The following is a 19,661-nucleotide window of genomic DNA, read 5'->3' on the forward strand; positions in this document are numbered from 1 at the left end:
TCGTACCCGTGGCAGTGGAGTTGCTTAACGCGCAGTGCGGCAAATGTCCCGTCACGTCAAGGGTACAATCGCCTTGGACCGGGTCCACTTCTGTGCCGACAGATAAATGTCGGGTACGACGATTTTGAGTACGCGTAAATCGGAGTCATCCAAGACGAACGGTGGCGATGCCTGTCTTCTCTGATTTCAACGGACGGAGATCGCTTCCTATAAATCCGGGGCGCTTGGATCGCCCAATTACCTTATTGATTTCTCTGCGGAACTTTTAAAGAAGAATCGGTGCAGAAGTGGTGGGTCCCAAGAGCGACCACCAATCCAATAACAAGCAACTGAAAATAGGAGTAGCTCCGAAATCGGCAAGTTGGTACGGTCGAGGTCTACAGTGACTATGAACAACTCCGCATAGATGAGCTTAGTGCATGCAAATACGGACCGTCCGATATTGAGTGGGGGTTGATCCAGATGTAAGTAAGGTGCCCCCCATATTGAGATTATGGGCGTAGGCGCGTAGCAGGGAAGCTATTTAATTCGTTAATTTGCAAATAATTCGAATTTTTGATGGTATCGTCGTTCGTCTTCGTCCACTGCCCACTCTACTCTCTGCTGCGCTGGTCTCAGGGATTCCTGGAGGGCTCGGGGCGCGGTGGACTCCCATGGCGGCCTCCGCGAACGAGAGCTCTGTGTTCGGACGAGTCCTCCTCCCAGCGCCATTAAGCAATGTTCGTCCTTGACGTTCCCTTCTCCGGCGCCGTTGAAGGTTGTTGCTTGCTCCGGTCATTGGTTCCCTCCCCAGAAGGCGTTGCTTTAAGTCATCTAAGACGTCTGAACTAAGCCGCCGCCTTTCCTTCGTAATGCTTCTACGACTTTGGGCTGCGATCTCGTTGTTTCGACACTTTGAGGAGGTTTTGAAACCCTAGTTCGGAAGCTCCACAGCTTGGCATTCTTCTGTCGTCCATGAAGTCGCGGTTGAGTTATTGATTTAAGGTAGTAAGAAAACCTGAACCTTTCGACCATGAGTACTAGCGAGCAAACACCGGAAGGTATTGTCTTTAAATCGCTTTTGTCTTCCACCGTTCTCTCGTCTAACCTGCCAAGACATCTGATTGTGGTCCTCGCGGTGTCTTATTAGAGTTGGAGAAGAGATGCTTGAATTCAGAGCTCTGGCATGCCTGCGCCGGACCACTTGTGTGTTTGCCGACAGCCGGTACTAGGGTTGTCTACTTTCCTCAGGGTCATAGTGAGCAGGTTAAATTTTGTTTTTTTAAAAAACATTTTTCTGTTTTTTTTCCCGCTGGCATGAAGTTGATGTTGAATCCTGAATTTTTTTATTATTTTTTATCAAATAAGGTTGCTGCTTCCACAAACAAGGTAGTGGATGGACCTATCCCAAATTATCCGAGTTTACCTCCTCAGTTGTTTTGCCAACTTCACAATGTAACAATGCATGTGAGTTCTTACAGCCTAAATAATTGGTATTTCAACGCTCATTTCTGGAATGAGCAATATAATAATTGATGATTATACACATTTTAGGCAGATGTTGACACCGATGAAGTTTATGCACAGATGACTTTGCAACCTTTAAACCTGGTAAATTATATGAGAAATGCAGTTTTTACCAATCAATTTTGTTTGTTATCAGAAAATGTTGGGATCTTATTGTTGTTCTCTGCAGCAAGAACAGAAAGATGCCTATTTTCCAATAGAGATGGGTTTACTGAGCAAGCAACCAACTAATTATTTCTGCAAGACTTTAACTGCGAGTGATACTAGCACTCATGGAGGATTTTCTGTACCTCGTCGAGCAGCTGAGAAAGTATTTCCTCCACTGGTGCGTTAGGCATAATATAGAAGTTTTTGTAGTAACTTATTGAAAAGGCAAGAGAACTTGAATTAATCATATTTCTACTTTGTTATACCGTAGGATTTCTCACAGCAGCCACCAGCTCAGGAACTTGTTGCTCGTGACCTTCATGATGTTGACTGGAAGTTCAAGCATATTTATCGTGGTAAGGAAAATGAAATTAATATTTTTGTTTACTTGCAGTCAAAGGGAAAAAATGAATTACTAGGCAAAAAATGGGATACTTACGATGTGTCAGTAACTTGTTATGGTAGGACAATTTTCACTTGTCAAGACTCAAGAAATATGTATACAGGTTCTTGTGGCTTTCCAAATCTCTGAAAATAAATTGCCATCATTGCTCATGAAAACTACTCAAATAAAACGTGATTATAATTTCTGCATAATTATGGTTCTCTTTGGGGTTACATGATCATCTCCTCTCTTGATTGTTTAGCATTCAAGAAGAGGAAGAGAATATTACGAATGATAATTTAGACCTATGATAAGTGGCAGAATTGTGATTAATCCATTGGTTAAATGTGGCAAAAAAATGAGGCCTTCTGGAAACTTGAAATTTAAAAAGAATAAGATAAGGGATAAATGTCCTGGTCTTTCAATCTTTCTGTTATAAATGATACTGCACATGTTGCATTTTCTGCAAAGAAACTGGAGTATGCCATGATCCCATTTGAATCAAAGACATAGATAGACCAACTCAATTAATAAAACATCTGATATAGAGAGAATTATAACAGGTAGATAAGTCTATATGAATCTAGCATGGCTCTCTGTTGGGAAAGTTAGCTAGAGAAGGCTAAGTAAGGAATGAGTGTGGTTTGAGTTGAGTTGTGATTTGAGCTTGATATGACTGGACTTAGAGTTTGGTTGAATTGAGTTAGGTTCAACTGCATTACAAACAACTTGCACAAGGTGAGTCAAGGTGGGTTGACTTTGTGTAGCTAAGGTTTACTTAAGTGATGAAACATAAAGTGGTCGAATCGAATTGAGTTTACTTGAATGGTGAAAAAAAATTGCTAAAAAAATTACTTAGCACTTTGTTGATTAGTTGCAGCTTACTTGTCCAAAACTTTCCTTTTCATGTGAAACCCTCCCCTTAAAAGCCTCAACGTGATCCCCTACTCAATTAAAATGCAAGCCTACGAGGAGAAACTTGTCATTGTAAACTCTCTATGTTGATCATGTTGGCCTAATACATGCCTGCAAATAGTTGCGTAGGTTAGAGAGACCGATGTACAAATTGATCACTGGTATAATTCTTTATTCAAAATAAGTTTAACTTGACTGCACTGCTTGATTATTCATTTGGGAAATTGGTTCAACTTAATTGGACCTAAATTGGTTGAATTGTTTCTCTATCTTGATTGTTGACGTTAGATTCTTTTGAAGCAACCACAACCTCTTTTAGCTCATGCTCTCCATAAAATAGAGTTGAAATATAAAGGTCTAATTGGGGCTTCCCCCATCATTGATTCAAAGCTTGAAAAGATTTAGGCTAAATTGCATATTTGAACTCCTTACCATGATTTGAAATCTAATACCTTGCCGGTCAAAATGGTTATAACATTTTATATCCTATACATTCATGATTTATCTTAGTATTCTATCTGTGTTACATTAATTTTTTGCACTCATTGTTTTTTAATATCCAACAATTCAATCCATAACGTATGGGTACCATAGTCTTCTTTTAGTTTCCTTTTAGCCTAGCCATGATTCTACATGCTTTACCAAATTGTTTATGCATTTTGTTTATATAAATTTTGAGAAATTAATATGCTTTGTTATACACACACACACACATTACTTTGTTGATATGAGCAATATTCCTCTCTTAGTTGCACAATTCAGAACTACAAAATACAAACTTTTCTACCAACCTATTATGTTATAGGCATTTAATTTAGGAGAATAAGAAAATTATTGTTGGACACCATAAACACAAGTGCAACAATGGTTTGCCAATCCATTTGCTTTGTTAGCTTCAGCATTAATTGAAAATTTATAATATCTTTTTATTTGCTATATTGTGATTGCAGGTCAACCAAAAAGGCATTTGCTTACCACTGGCTGGAGCGTATTCGTTAGTGCTAAGAGACTAATTGCTGGAGATTCTGTTCTTTTTATCTGGTTATCATAATTTAAATTTTTCCTTCTATTCCTGGGGGTTGAGATCATAATCCTATCTTTTCTTCCTGGGATTTGAAAACTTATTCTTCTCGCATATTATTAGGAATGAACAAAACCAGCTATTGCTGGGAATCAGGCATGCAAATCGACCACAAACTGTGATGCCTTCATTTTTGTCAAGTGACGGCATGCACATAGGGCTTCTTGCTGCTGCGGCTCATGCTGCAGCTACGAACAGCCGCTTTACAGTATTTTATAATCCAAGGTTGTTAAAACAACTTATACATATCGTTTTTCTTTTCTTATGTATTTACTGGTCATTGGAGAACTCACTGTTGAGTTTTTACATAGGGCAAGTCCATCCGAGTTTGTGATACCGCTTTCCAAGTATGCCAAGGCTGTTTTCCACACTCATGTTTCCATTGGTATGAGATTCCGAATGCTTTTTGAGACTGAAGAATGCAGTGTTCGCAGGTGAAACTCATGTATCTTAGTATTTTCTTATAAGTACTGTTAGAATATTGTAACATAACTACGGGTATTATTGTAATTATGTTGTTTATCATCCTCTATATAAGTCAATAACTCTATATAAGTCAATAACTCCATGGTGTCTAAGACATGGGGTTTTTCTCTTCTTAACATGGTATCAGAGCCAAGTTAAAAGAAAAAAAAAACCCTAACTTCCTATTGCCCTAATTTCCCCCGATTCTACCGCCGTCGCCTCCCATCTTCGCGTTTCCCCCGACGCCCCCAATTCCTCTTCTCCCCGTGATCTGCTCCAAGAGGCGACAACGACGGCGTTCCTGCTAGTGGCTGCAAGCGGCAACGGTGACCTCTGATCGTGCTCAACTCACCGGAGTAGTTCTTCGGCGAGTCCCCTTCTTCCCTAGAGCCCCAGTCGGAGTGATTGCAAAAGTTAGGGCTTCAAGGAACGGTGACAGTGGCGAGCTCCGATCTTCTTCACCGCATCAGAGTGGTTCTCCAGTGTGTCCTTCACCTCCAAGCAATCTTTCGACATCCCTTTCCTTCCGTGGTTCGGACGGGCAAGGGATTTCGAAGAAGGTGACAGCAGCTATTCATCCACTTCTCCAGCGAAGCTCATCCCTAATTCCAGCACCGAGCGCTACAGAGGACTCCTTGCAGATGTGGTTTGTGAAGGCAGGAGTCTTCCCCAGAGAACTCTGGTGCCCTATCATTATTCTTCAACAGAAGCTTCAGTGTGTTGCCCTTTTCTTCGGTTCTATCCTGCCTTATCCATGCTGCTGGTGCCGCCCCTTCCAAACTAATCAATGGCTACATCCGGCGTCCCAAAACCAGATGTCTCTAATTTTACCAACCATATCACTGCACTCCTCTCTTCCGAGCAATTTGATGGTAAGAATTACGTCTTTTGGGCATCTCATATTGAGCTTTGGCTTGTTGGTCAGGGTTATGAGACACATCTCACTCAAACCGAAGAAGATGTTCAAGACGTCGATCGCCCTCTATGGAAGAAGGTTGACGCTCAATTGTGTTGTATTACCCGAGCCACCATCCATCAATCTCTTAGGAATGCCTTTCGTACTCATAAAACCTGCAAAGCTGTTTGGACACAGGCTCAACAACTCTTTACAAACATCTCTCGGTGACTCTATCAAGTTTGTGAAGATCTCATGACCATCCTCAATGCTCATCTGATTAAGGATTCAATGTCAACTTATCTGAGTTCGGTCTCTAGCCTTCTTTGTGACTTCAATGAACTGCTACCACCTGCGGCCAGTTCTGTTGAAGATCTTGACGATGTCTCCTTCCGTTCATGTTGACTCGTCGGCTTTAGTCTCTCGACACAACAATAGACCCCCACCTCGCAAGGGTGGAAAAGGACGTCCTTGGTGTGATCATTGCCACCGCCCTGGCCACACGATTGATAAGTGCTGGGGTCTGCATGGTCGACCTCCTCGCGCTGCTAAGATCGTTCAGAGTTCTGTTGCTTCTTCAGCTTCCACTTCACAGTTAACACAGGATCTGCCCCCACAACCTTCCTATAATGACTTTTTGAAATGGTTTGAGGATCGTTAGGCTTCTGATTCCACTGCTACTGTTGCACACGCTGGTAATTCCTTTGCGGCATATCTCGCTCTTCAGGTTGTTCTTGATTCTGGGGCCACTGATCATATCACTAGTAATAAATCTCTATTTTCTTCTCTCACTACTTCTGGTTATTTATCAATTGTCACCATGACCAATGATTCCCAAACTGAGTCCAAGGGTATTGGTATTATTCATCCTTCTCCATCTCTTTCCATTCATAATGTTCTTTATGTTCTCGGAGCTCCCTTTAATTTATTGTCAATAAGTCAACTTACTCGGTCTCTTGATTTTGTTATTTCTTTTACTAAAACGTCTGTTTCCTTATAAGATCGGAGTACAGGGAGGATGATTGGCTTCGAATGTGAGTCTCATGGACTTTATCGGCTTTAACAACTCTCTCTTGTTGGTTCGGCGGTGGCATCTCCATTTTTTATTCATGCTCAGTTGGGACATTTAGGTCTTGATAAGTTGAAACAATTACATCTAGTCTTTCTCACTTAGAGTCTTTGCCTTGTGAGTCGTGTCTGTTAGGTAAGCATGCTCGTAGTTCTTTTTCTCCTCGCACTGTGAGTCGGGCTACCTCCCCCATTGCTTTGGTTCATTCTGATATTTGGGGTCCGAGTCGTGTTTCTTCTACATTGGGATCACGATATTTTGTTACTTTTATAGATAATTTTTCCTGTTGTACATGGTTATGTCTGATGAAGGAACGTTCAGAATTGTTTTATATTTTTCAATCTTTTTTTTCATGAAATCAAAACTTAGTTTGGTATTTTTCTTCGAACTTTGCAAAGTGATAATGCACGTGAGTATCTTTCTACTTAGTTTCTTTCTTTCTTTCTTGGCATCTCATGGTGTACTGCATCGCACGTCTTGCTCTCATGCCCCTCAATAGAATGAGGTTGTAGAACGCAAGAATCGTCATCTCCTTGAGACTACTCGGACTCTTCTTCTTCATTCTCATGTTTCTCATCAGTTTTGGGGTGATGTCGTACTTACTGCGTGTTATATCATCAATCGCATCCCTTCCTCCACTCTCCAGGGTAAAATACCTCATCATATCCTCTACCCTCATCATCTTCTTCATCCTTTACCACCTCGGGTCTTTGGTTCTATATGTTTTGCTTATGATCTTGATCCTAGCATTGATAAACTCTCTCTCCGGTCTCATAAGTGTGTTTTTCTTAGGTACCCACGGTCTCAGAAAGGGTACAAGTGTTATTCCCCTACTCTTCGTTGGTACTTCATCTCTGCTGATGTCACATTCTTTGATCCGATTTCATTTTTTGGGCCTCCCGCTTCCTAGTCTAAGGTTTCTCCCTCTCCACCTGCACTGGTGACTATCTTTTGTCCTCCGGAGGCGCCTCTATCATCCCCAGCCTCGTCTCCTCTTTTACAAGTTTATCAGCGTCATCCTCGTCTTGCTTTGCCGCCGACCGACACTGACACTGCCATGGACACATCTTTGGAGCCAAGTCATTTGTCGTTTCCTCCGGTCCCATCTCCTGACTTTGATATTGCACTTTGGAAGGGTATGCGTTCTACTCGTAATCCTTCTCTGACTATATTTCTTTGAGTTATTGTCATGCCCCAGAGGAGTCCTTGCTAGACGAAAATCCGGCAACATCTCCCCTGTATTAGTGACAATCTGAAGCATATATACATAACCATATAACTATATACATCAACACTCAAAATAAGAAAAAAATAATCATCAGCCCACACGGCTGAATTTACACACAATCACACAGTTATATATATATTAAACAACCCACTCGGCTGTACTAAAAATCAACACAGCGGAAAAACGATAAAGGGAGCCCATGCAAACCAAAACAACACACAGCTAGCTGGCTAGGCTTAATACCACAACCACAACAACACAAATACAAACTCCACATAATAAACTCCAAGGAAAAAATCGAATATAAGACCAACAAGGTCATTAACCAAAATATCTGAAATCACCATACTAGACACCAAAATCCACATCAACTAGTTAGAAAGCAAATACGCAAATTCAATATACCATCCAAACAGAAATAAGTCCGAAAAGAAAAACTATCCTCGAATGTGACGCAGGACTTGCAGCCAGGACTCTCCAAGCATCCTTGATTCATCTACCTGCTACCTGGCGATAGTGCATGAACATAACATACAAATACAGAGTGCCAATAGTATACAATCTCATAAGGAAAATAGCAAATACTATAGTAAAACCACGATACGTGTTCATACCTGTAACTATATCCTAGGCTAGTAATAGAAGGTCAGGAGTAATACAGATCAACTACTGAACTACTCATCACTACGAAGGTAACATGTGAGGTAAAGACATTCTATCAATAAGTAAATCAAGGTCGAACCACATGCAATCAACATATATAGCTCAACAAGTACACAAGTACCACATGGCAAAACTAACGACTGTAAACATAAGAAAGCAACAACAAAGAAGCAACAACATAGGCAGGTATAATAATAATAAAAGCGTATGCACTGATGGTTACTCCTGCCCACCCCTCTGTATCATGACCCCTGTATGGTCGTGAGGCCAGGTCAGTGACAAACTGTACAACACTCCAGCTACCACTCTCATGAGTGACTGAGTGGACAGTTGCATAGTAGCTAACTAGCTACATATGCGACGGGGTCCCTGCTGCTCGCAATTCCAACTTCCTCTACTCATGAGTAAGCGAGTGGGGGCACAACAGTACAAGCGGCATCTGCTCTAGCTACAACTCTCTCAAGTGGCCGAGCGTGCGACCTTTATCAACGACTCTCTCGACCACAAGAGAGAATTTGTTGTTGACATGTATGTAATGATATGATGCGCAAAATATAACAATTATCATATACATATAAACAGGAATCAGGTATGCTACATGAAGCCAGCATGCTCAATACGATACATAAATAAACAACAATCAAAGCATACAAGGTTGATATCTAATATCTGTTAAATATCATAGATGACAACAAAAGACTGTATGGATATAGAAACGAATAACTCAAAGGTTTGAGTGGAAGTATCAAGCACAAGAAAAATACGAGTGTAGTCAAGGTAAAGCAGTCCTTATCCAAAAATAACTCATGCACCAAGGTCAAAGTACTAAAAGAAACAAAGCAAGAAGTACCCGCCTTAAATGTAAATCGAGCTAAACAATTACCGCGTTAAAGTACTTGTCTCGAACCAAAATCCTACAATTACATGATATACAGATTTAGCTAGTTACATAGGAATTAAATAACTAAATCAAATCCCCAAGCCTATTTAGGGTAACTCTAATCAAACATGATGATTGAGTAATCCCCCAATTAACCATAATCATACTACAACCTAATTAAATTAGGTTTATACATGAATCACCAATTAATCTGATCAAGTTTAATTCCGTCAAATGATCCAACTCCAATTAAATAATAAGTCCATCCTTAATCCACCAATAAACAACTTAATTCTCACCAATCAAATACTAATCAAATCTCCTCATTAACCCTAATCTAATCCATCCACATAATTAGATTAACCATAACTATAACTCTTCATAATACTCAACAAGATATGCAGTGGTCACTAGTGGCTCACAGCTAGATACGATGCACAATCAGAGAAGATGGTTGGAGCTCTGGATCACCGGCGATCAATACCGTCGGAGCTACAGTGACAATCCAAAGAAAACCTTACCATCTAGCACTAAGATAAAGTTAAGGAAAGACACGACAAATCCTCAACTCATCTCTAGCACTCACCCAATTCCGATGTGGTCGCTAGTGGCACACAGCCGGTGCTATGGTGACAAGAACAACCCCAACCTGTCTCGGCTAGCAATGGTGGCAGCAAGTTGGTTGAGGTGGCTGCAACGGTTGAAGTGAAGGTGATAACTGCTGGTTGAGCTCAACCCGGCCAATGGGCATATGCGCAAGAACGGGAGGAGAAGAAATGATCTGGTGAATCTGCAGTGACAGCGGCGCCAGGCATAAATAACATCAACGATAGATGCTAGAGCACAGGGGAAAATCGGCGATCAGGTGAGGAAGAGTGTGATCGACAGCGACTAACCAGAATTAGGGCACAATTTCAAGAAGGTAAACAATGCTCCGGTGGAGGGAAACAAAGACGATGCTGGACCTCCTATTCCAAGATTCCGGTGAAGAGGAGGCGCTGAACCTCCTTGATCCAACAATCCGGTGATAAGAAGAGGCGATCGGCTTGAGGGATCTAGGGCTAGCCACATCCGACAGAGGCAGTGATGTAGCAGTGATGCTGACGAACAAGCGGCGACGTTGGGCTGCTCAGGAGCGAAGAAGGGGAGTCGGGTGGAAGCTAGTGCATCCCTGGAGGAGAAGGCGGTAGTGGGAATCGAAGAGGGGCCGGCGGTTGTGGCTCGAGGAAGAGGAAGTTCGGCGGTTTTGGTGAGGAAAATTGCGAGGGGGAAGAGATCACGTGAGGGCTCGGGGAAGAGGGAATTCGGCGTGTGGGAGCTAGGGCACATGAATCAAATCTTATAACTTAGGGATTTTCTAAATTAAACCCTAGATCAATTTCTCAATCAACTCCCACCTCCGGGTATTCCAAACAGACTTTTTCGCAAGCCCATAAATGCACCTCCTCAAAATACGTCATACGAGCTCCGATTAAATCCTCAAAAATTTCTAAAAATTCCAATAAGACTATTTCTCAAATAACCTTATTATTTAATTATTATTTGGGTACCGTATTTTACAGTTATCATCGTCTTTCTCCTTCCTATTATTCTTATCTTTCTTCCTTGTCGTCTGTCTCTCTTCCTAAGACTGTAGGCTATGCTCGATGAAATTTTTGCTTTACAGAGTAGTGGGACTTGGGACCTCGTTCCTCTACCATCTTGTTAGTCAGTTGTTGGTTGTCGATGGGTGTATATGGTGAAAGTTGGTCCGGATGGTATGGTTGACAGACTTAAAGCTCGTCTCGTCGCTAAAGGCTATACTCAGATCTTCAGATTAGATCATGGGGATATTTTTTCTTTAGTTGTCAAGATGTCTTCTATACGCCTATTCCTGTCAATTGTTGCGATTCGCCATTGGCCTCCTTATCAGTTGGACATCAAAAATGTATTCTTGCATGGTGATCTGCTCGAGGAAGTCTACATGGAGCAATTTCCGTGTTTTGTTGCTTAGGGGGAGTCTTTGGTCTTGTATGTCGCCTGCGGAAATCTTTATATGGCCTCAAGCAATCACCCAGAGCATGGTTCGGTAGATTTAGTACTGTAATTCAATAGTTTGGCATGACTCGGAGCGAGGCTGACCATTCTGTCTTTTATCACCACTCATCTATCGATTGCATCTACGTAATGGTTTATGTTGATGATATTGTCATCACAGGTAGTGATCATCTTGGGATTTCACAGGTGAAACATCTTTTCAAATATTTCCAGATAAAGGGTCTCGGCAAACTCAAATATTTCTTGGGGATAGAAGTAGCACAGTCTAAACAGGGGATCGTCATATCTTAAAGGAAGTATGCAATGAATATTTTGGAAGAAACAGGAATGTTAAACTCAAAGACAGTCGACAACCTTATAGATCCTAATCTCAAGCTCCTGCCAAATCACCTGAACGATACAGGCGATTAGTAGGGAAACTAAGCTACCTTACTGTTACTTGTCCGGATATCTCATTTGGGGTGAGTGTAGAAAGTCAGTTTCTCAACTCTCCATGCAAAGAACATTGGGATGCTGTGACTCGTATTATTCGATATATCAGAGGCACGCCAGGAAAGAGTCTTTTGTATGTAAACAAAGGACATACTCGAGTTATATGATACTCTGATGCAGATTGGGCAGGATCTCCCACTGATAGAAGGTCCACTTCTAGTTTTTTGTATATTTGTCGAAGGTAATCTTGTTGAAAAGCAAAAAGCAGAATGTTATGACAAGATCCAGTGCAGAGGCAGAGTATCGAGCTATGACCATAACTACTCAAGAGCTTATATGGCTAAAACGGTTGCTTCAGGAACTCAAGTTCGGGGAGGTTACACAAATGTCACTTATATGTGACAACCAGGCCGCCCTGCATATTGTTTCGAACTCAGTTTTTCATTAGAGGACAAAGCGTATTAAAGTTGACTGTCACTTTGTTAGAAAGTCATATTGGGAGAAATATCTATTAGTTTTGTCAACTCACATGATCAACTAGTAGATATATTCACTAAGTCACTGAGAGGTCCTCGAATTGACTACATATATAACAAGCTTGGTGCATATGATCTATATTCTCCAGCTTGAGGGGGAGTGTTAGAATATTGTAACATAACTAAAGGTATTATTATAATTATGTTGTATATCATCCTCTATATAAGTCAATAACTCCATGGTGTTTAAGACATCGGGTTTTTCTCTTCTTAACAAGTACCATAAAAATATCCAGAAATCTTTTCTATTAGTTGATAAGCATTTGCTAGAAAATTTTCTAACTTAAATTTGTACTGAGCAAAGGTACATGGGAACAGTTGCTGGCATTAGTGATTTGGATCCCGTGCAGTGGACAAATTCTCATTGGAGGTCAGTGAAGGTAAATCTTATGCTGTTCTTGCTATTTATTATAAAGATTATTGATGTTTTGCTGGCTTTACTATATCTTTGTGCATACTCATGCGAAGGATGAGATCTACATTTATGAACTGTTATTTGTGCTCTCTTTTGATTAGTTGATGAGCAAGCTTCTGATTTTCTTCAAGTTTATTTACTGTGGTTTCGTGTTTTTATTTAATGTTTTAGTGCTGCATGCTAATCAATTTCTTGAAGCGGTAAATTTCTCTAGGTTTTTCTTTCACCAAATGTGAATTCCAAATTATAGCTGTAATTATATCTGACTTTGCACTCGAGGTGTGAAGAATAACTATGGGCTTCTGGTTTCTCAATCTTATCATCAACTATTCTGTAGATTGCAATACTGAGTTTCCAACAAAAATACAAAAAGAATTCTTCAGGTTTGTTGTGACTTTATGACACTTCAGTTGATTGCCATCTCTAGTTTTCCCCTCTAATCACTTCAAGCATTCTTTGCCTTGTAAATATCAGAAAATCATGTTTCTATGTTTAGATTGACTCAATCAGACAATAGGATAAAGTTTGCATATTCCAACTACTAAAGTACAACCTACAAACATATCTAAAACTTATTCTAATCCTTTTTTCTCGTGGAGTTGGACCCTTAAATATTAGTCTTCTCTTTTTAAAAGAAGGGACAGAAAATGGGGAAGTAAGAAATGTTGAAAGGGAAAAGAGTGGTAGAAGAGAAATGCTAGAGTGATTTCCTTGTGTTGTTTCCTCAAAAGGAAATAGATGTATAAGCCTACCTATTTTTCAATATTCCCTTGATTCTGTCATTTGTTAAATGAGTGTTGAAAGGGAAATGGCTGAATGTTACTTTCTTTGATGATCTTTCCTTTAAATAAGAATTGTTGTACAATCTATTTTAGACAAGAAAATATTTACTGCAATTATATTAATTACTGCTAATCTACTTTAGGTAAGAATATATACAGCTAATACACAAATTATGGTAAATTAGATCTTGAAATCACAACCATAATTGCTGCCATAATTTTAGCAATTGATGGCCGACAACTTCTGCCAGCATCAATTTGGTAACCAGAAAATAATGTTGTTGTCGTGAGAGAGTCTTAGTAAATACAGTCTGTTGACCAGTGATGATATGAGGTAGAGAAATGACATGGGTATCATATGTTTCACGAATAGAGTGACAATCTAATTCTATGTGCTTGGTGTGCTCGTGAAACATTGGGTTAGCTGTAATTTGGATAACATTAGTATTATCTGCATGAAGCAGGGTAGGTTCCATTTGAGGAAACCCAAGCTCACCCAACAGTCCTCGAAGCCAAACAATCTTACAACATGCAGAGGACATAGCACGATATTCAGACTCAGTAGATGATTTCGACACCCGATCTTGCTTCTTGCTTTTCCAAGAGACAAACAAGTTGCCATTGAACATGCACCAACCAGTAATGGAACGTCGAGTATCAAAACAATCAACCCAGTCAGCATCACTATATGCAATCAAGTGAATAGGAGAATCCATAGGAAAGAAAAGACCTTTAGTAGAAGTGCCTTATAATAGTGAACAATGCGACGAACAACAGCCAAGTGAAGGTGTCGAGGGGCCTGCATAAATTGGCTAACTTGTTGGACAACAAAAGAAATGTTGGGCCGAGTAATAGTTAGATAATTCAAGCTCCCCACTAAACATCTATATAAAGAGGAATCAGGAAGAAAATCACCCTCATCACGACGATATTTAACATTTACTTCTAAGCGAGTATCAACAAATCACCCTCACCTGAATGTATTTATATTGATTTAAGAAAATACCTATTGCTGTAGAGTTCACTTCAAGGCCTAAAAAATAGCATAAAGGACCCCAGTCCTTCATATGAAAAGAGCTTTGAAAGCGTTATTGAAGCTGAGAAATCAATTCAGAGTCAGTCCCTGTAATAATGATATCATCAACATATACTAGGAGTAAAATAATTACTTTAGCAGTCTTGCAAAGAAACAATGAGGAATCATATTGACTCTGGACAAAAGAGAAGCGAATAAGCGTGGATCGAAACTTATCAAACCAAGCATGCGGAGCCTGTTTTAAATCATAGAGTGACTTTTTTAGTTTACAAACATCAGAAGAGAGTATAGAAAATAATCCTGATGGTAGAGTCATATAAATTGCTTCCTTAAGATCCTCATGTAAAATGGCGTTCTTAACATCCATCTGTCGTAATGACCAGCCCTTAGAAGCAGCAATAACTAGAACAAGTCACACCGCCGTCATTTTTTCTACTGGTGCAAATGTCTCCTCATAATCAACTCCATACTCTTGTCGATTTCTGAGTGCCATCAACCTTGCTTTGTATCGATCAAGTGAGCCATCATATCTCAACTTAATAGAATATATCCATTTACAATCAATGGGTTTAATACTAGTGGGAAAGGAACAATATCCCAAGTATGATTCTCTTGAAGAGCTTGAAGTTCCTCTTGCATAGCTTTCTCCCAATATATGTTTAGCGATCTGAGAATAAGAGGTAGGGACTATAATATTAGCTAAAATAGCAAAAAAACCATACCTATTAGGAGGACGACTGATACGAGTAGATCTTTGAGGCGCCACTGAAATGGGCACCGGATCAAAGTTAGGAAGGATCTGCGATGATGGGGGGCTGTTGTTGCTGATAGACAATACCAGGTTTAAAACGCTCAATGGAGGGAGATATATCATCAAAGCTAGGAAGAAGAACATCATTTGAAGGGATATCTTGCTTTTGAAAATACTACTCATGTTCAAAGAAAATCATATTTCTAGAAACACGCTGTCAATTAGTGGTAGCATCATAATACAGAAATCCTTTGTGAGTAGTGCTATATCCCATAAATGCACACCTTACTGATTAAGCTGTAAGCTTATGACGTTCATGTGAAGGTAAGTGAACAAAGCAAACACATCCAAAAGTGTGTAGCATACGATAATCAAGTTACATACCAAAAAGACAGAAATAAGGAGAATCAAAATTCAATTGTTGAGAAGGTAGCAGATTAATCAGATAAACTGCAGTTGGCAGAGCTTTCACCCAAAATCTAAGTGGAACTGATGTCTCTAAGCGTAAAGTGCGAACCATATCTAGCAAGTGACAGTTCTTTTGTTCAGTCATCCCATTTTGTTGAGGGGTATAAGGGCATGATCATTGTGATATAATGCCTTTCTATTGTAGGAAAGCTTGGAAATCATATGACATATACTCACCACCATTATCAGACCATAAAATCTTAACAGAGGTGGAAAATTGAGTCTCAATATAAGCCACAAAAATTCTGAAAACAATTAACTGTTGGGACCGTTGGCCGGCTAGAAGGGGGGTTGAATATCCCCTGCACAAATACAAACAAAAACGAATCTTTCTCGGACAACAAACTTAAGTAAAGAACACTTGCATAAATAAAATAAGAAATAAACTGAAAGACAAAGGCTTGGAGGATTTTACTTGGTTACAATCGGGGAGGTTGTTAATCCAAGGAAATGATGCGCACTAATTTTTCCTTCAGGCGGAGAAGCCTCTTTACAGCAATGGAAGCTTAGAAAGGAAGAAGCTAAACAAAATAGAAAAACTCACAAGTGTTGTATCAAGAATTGCTTGTTGTTATTTAGCTTCTGGAATGGTTCTGGGCGCCCGGACCCATGTTGACTTTTTTAGTTTGGGCACTTTGCTCCGGTTCTGCTCACCTCTATCCGGGTCTTCCGCTCCGGGTCCGCTCGCTTGGGTGATTTCGGCCATCCGAAATAGGACTCACCCGAACCCAATTTTCAGCCTTCTCGAGCAACCTATTGCTCCGGCTTCTCGTCCCTCGGAAACGCCGCGCGCCTCTTTCTCGTCCACCCGCGTACTCTTCCGCAGCACCTCGTCCTTCAGACGCACCGAGCCCGTCGGCTTTCTCCTGTGCCGTCCTTCTCGCTAGCTACGTCTTTGCTCGACTTCTTGTGCTCCTAAGCTCCTGCATACTTAGACATAAAGTTAAACACACTAGAACCTAACTTAACTTGTTTGATCACATCAAAACAACCTTGGGGTACTAACAATCTCCCCTTTTTTGATGTGAGCAATCCAGGTTAAGTTAGGGTAAACAAATATAAAATAAAAGCAATAAATTGCAATTCAAGTGCAAAAATTTAAAAATTAATCTACCTCCCCTAGATTTAATCTTCTCTTCTCCCCCTTTGATCACATAAAAAATGGGGTATCATCAAATCTAAGGGTAACTTTTATAAAACTCTGATTTGCAAACAATTTTGAAAACTTTATCAAGATTTAAATAATTTTGATAGCACTAACAATGCAATAATTTTAGAAAAATTTTCTAAGAAAAAATTTTGAGAAACAATCAATAATTTCTTTAGTTAAACAAATTTTCAACAAATAATTTTTGTAGAAATTTTTGGTAAAAAAAACTTTAAGTAAAAAAAATTTCTAAGTTTTTTTTAAAAAATTTGTGCATAACTTAAAAACAATTACTAAGTTTTAAAAATTTGAGCATAACTTACAAAAAATTCTAAGTTTTAAAAATTTCTAAGCACAAGTTTATACAATAACTTAAAAAAAATTAAGTTAAAAAAAAATTCTAAGTTAAACAGATTTGTATAGAAAAATTTAAGAATTTTTCCCCGAAAAAAAAAATTGAATAACTATTCAAAGCATTTATCTAATTTCAATTTTAATGCTTTATCAATTAGTCAATTAAACATTTTATTTCAATATTTGACTTCCAGGCTATGGCGAGGCACTAGATATTCTTGGTTATTAGATCATCAACCACTTCTAGACAAAGTCTCTTAAAAAATTCAAACGTTTAATTTCCTCGCTGAAAGCGCTAAGTCTAACTCATATTCAAGTTAGACAAGACTTTGAAACTCAATATAGATTCCAGCCAATTGGATTAATTAAGAATTTTTTAGGAATATATTTATTTGAAATTTTCTTAATTTGTCCATTGTGATATTTAAAATACCAGTTTAAATTATATCTTCTAATACTTGTACTATATGTGCATGTATGATTTTTCAAATTTTTTATTTATTTTTTGTAAATTGTCATTTTCTAGCTTTAATTTATCAAAAACTTCTAATAGACAAGATTTTGCTAGAATTATTTTTAATTCTTTAATCTCTTTTTCTAATTTGCAACAATATTTTGTTAATAATTTAATGAATTTAAACATTTTATTGAGAGGAAGAAATTGCACCTGACTTATCTTGTCGATCTTGTTGTCCGTGGCTCCCCCTGAATTGCTATTTTCTTCCGATGTCGCTCCCCCTTCATCGATGCTCATTTTGGAAGAGCTTTCTTCGTGTTCGTCTTGATGACTTGCCATCAACGCAAGTTCGGAGAAAGCCTCAACTTCCGATTCGGACGATGTTTTGTCCCACATCGCTTTTAATGTCTTGTACTTGTTCGTTTGGACCGACTTCTTTCCTTTGTCCTTATCCTTGTTCCTTAACTTCGGGTAGTTATCCTTAATGTGTCCTTCGTTGCAGTGGTAGCATCTGATGGTTTTTTTCTTTCTACCCTGCGGATGGTTAGTTTTTCTTGATTTAAAAAACTTTTTAAAACGCCTTATCGTCATTACCATTCTTCGTCGTCGAGAGAGGATTCTGACTCATGTTCGTCTCTCGTTGTCTTGAAAGCGATGTTGTACTTCAGCTCCTTCGTACCTGCACATCTTGATTCATGCACTTCAAAAGTTGAAAATAATTCTTCTAAAGTAATGGATTCTAAGTCCTTAGAGATACAAAAGACATTTATTAGTGATGCCTATTTTGTATTTCTAAGGAATGCATTAAGAGAGTACCTTAGCGAATTTCGGTTGTTTACTTTTTCTCCGAGATTCGAAAGTCCGGTGATGAGCTCCTTAATCTTTGAGTGAAGTTGTACAATCGTTTCGTCTTCTTCAAATCGTAGGTTGGTGAGCTGGTTGCGAAGTAAGTCCCTTCTCACGAGCTTGGCTTCAGACGCCCCTTCGTGTAGCTCAAGGAACTTCTCCCAAAGCTTCTTTGCTGAGTCGTAGGTGCCGATCCGGTTGACTTCTTGTGGCAGAAGGACGCTCAGCAGATGGAACTCTGCCTTGCCGTTTGCCACGTAGTCGGCCTACTCGTTCGTCCACTAAGTAATTCAAAGTCGGTTTTAAAGAATACCTGCATTCGCTTTTTCCAGCTAGCGAATTCCCCCTCGAACTTCGGTGGGTATATGTTTGGTCCGACCATTGATTCGGTGTTTCGATCAGCGGTTAGTCCTTCTGAAGCGTCCTGGCTCTAATATCACTTGTTGGGACCGTTGGCCGGCTAGAAGGGGGGTTGAATAGCCCCTGCACAAATATAAACAAAAACGAACCTTTCTCGGACACCAAACTTAAGTAAAGAACACTTGCATAAATAAAGTAAGAAATAAACTGAAAGAGAGAGGCTTGGAGGATTTTACTTGGTTACAACCGAAGAAGTTGTTAATCTAAGGAAATGATGCGCACTAATTTCTCCTTCAGGCGGAGAAGGCTCTTTACAACAATGAAAGCTCAGAAAGGAAGAAGCTAAACAAAACAGAAAAACTCACAAGTGTTGTATCAAGAATTGCTTGTTGTTATTTAACTTCTTACAGCCTTGGTCGGGGCGTCCGGAAGGGTTCTAGGCGCCTGGAGTGGATAAAATTCTATCCCCGACGCGTTGGTCAATGTCCACGTCAAACATGATAAAAATCAGGTTCCGGGCGCTCGGAATAGGTCCGGGCCCTTTGCTCCGGTTCTGCTCGCCTCTGTCCGGTCTTCCGCTCCGACTCCGCTCGTTTGGGTGATTTCGGCCATTCAGAATAGGGCTCACCCAAACCCAACTTCCGGTCTTCTCAAGTAACTTTCCGCTTCGACTTCTCGCCCCTCGGAAACGTCGCGCGCCTCCTCGTCCGCCTGCGTACTCTTCCGCAACACCTCGTGCCTCAGACGCACCGAGCCCGTCGGTTCTATCCAGTGTCATCCTTCTCGTTAGCTGCATCTTTTGCTCG

The 19,661-nt window shown here is 39.9% G+C and overlaps 1 protein-coding gene across 1 annotated transcript in view; it reads left to right on the forward strand.

The window, feature by feature from the left end:
• Nucleotides 1–563: 563 nt before the first annotated feature.
• The window catches only part of LOC121996121 (auxin response factor 12-like), a 29,845-nt gene continuing 10,747 nt past the window's right edge, over nucleotides 564–19,661 (forward strand). Inside the window, exons 1-10 of the mRNA XM_042549958.1 lie at nucleotides 564–1,040; nucleotides 1,130–1,245; nucleotides 1,348–1,446; nucleotides 1,534–1,590; nucleotides 1,676–1,831; nucleotides 1,925–2,009; nucleotides 3,904–3,994; nucleotides 4,098–4,259; nucleotides 4,346–4,468; nucleotides 12,544–12,619. Of these exons, the coding sequence (XP_042405892.1) occupies nucleotides 1,013–1,040; nucleotides 1,130–1,245; nucleotides 1,348–1,446; nucleotides 1,534–1,590; nucleotides 1,676–1,831; nucleotides 1,925–2,009; nucleotides 3,904–3,994; nucleotides 4,098–4,259; nucleotides 4,346–4,468; nucleotides 12,544–12,619 (993 nt within the window). The 5' untranslated portion in view covers nucleotides 564–1,012. The remainder of the gene's footprint in view (nucleotides 1,041–1,129; nucleotides 1,246–1,347; nucleotides 1,447–1,533; nucleotides 1,591–1,675; nucleotides 1,832–1,924; nucleotides 2,010–3,903; nucleotides 3,995–4,097; nucleotides 4,260–4,345; nucleotides 4,469–12,543; nucleotides 12,620–19,661) is intronic.

The sequence above is a fragment of the Zingiber officinale genome, chromosome 6A, assembly GCF_018446385.1.
Source record: "Zingiber officinale cultivar Zhangliang chromosome 6A, Zo_v1.1, whole genome shotgun sequence".
Lineage (NCBI taxonomy): Eukaryota > Viridiplantae > Streptophyta > Magnoliopsida > Zingiberales > Zingiberaceae > Zingiber > Zingiber officinale.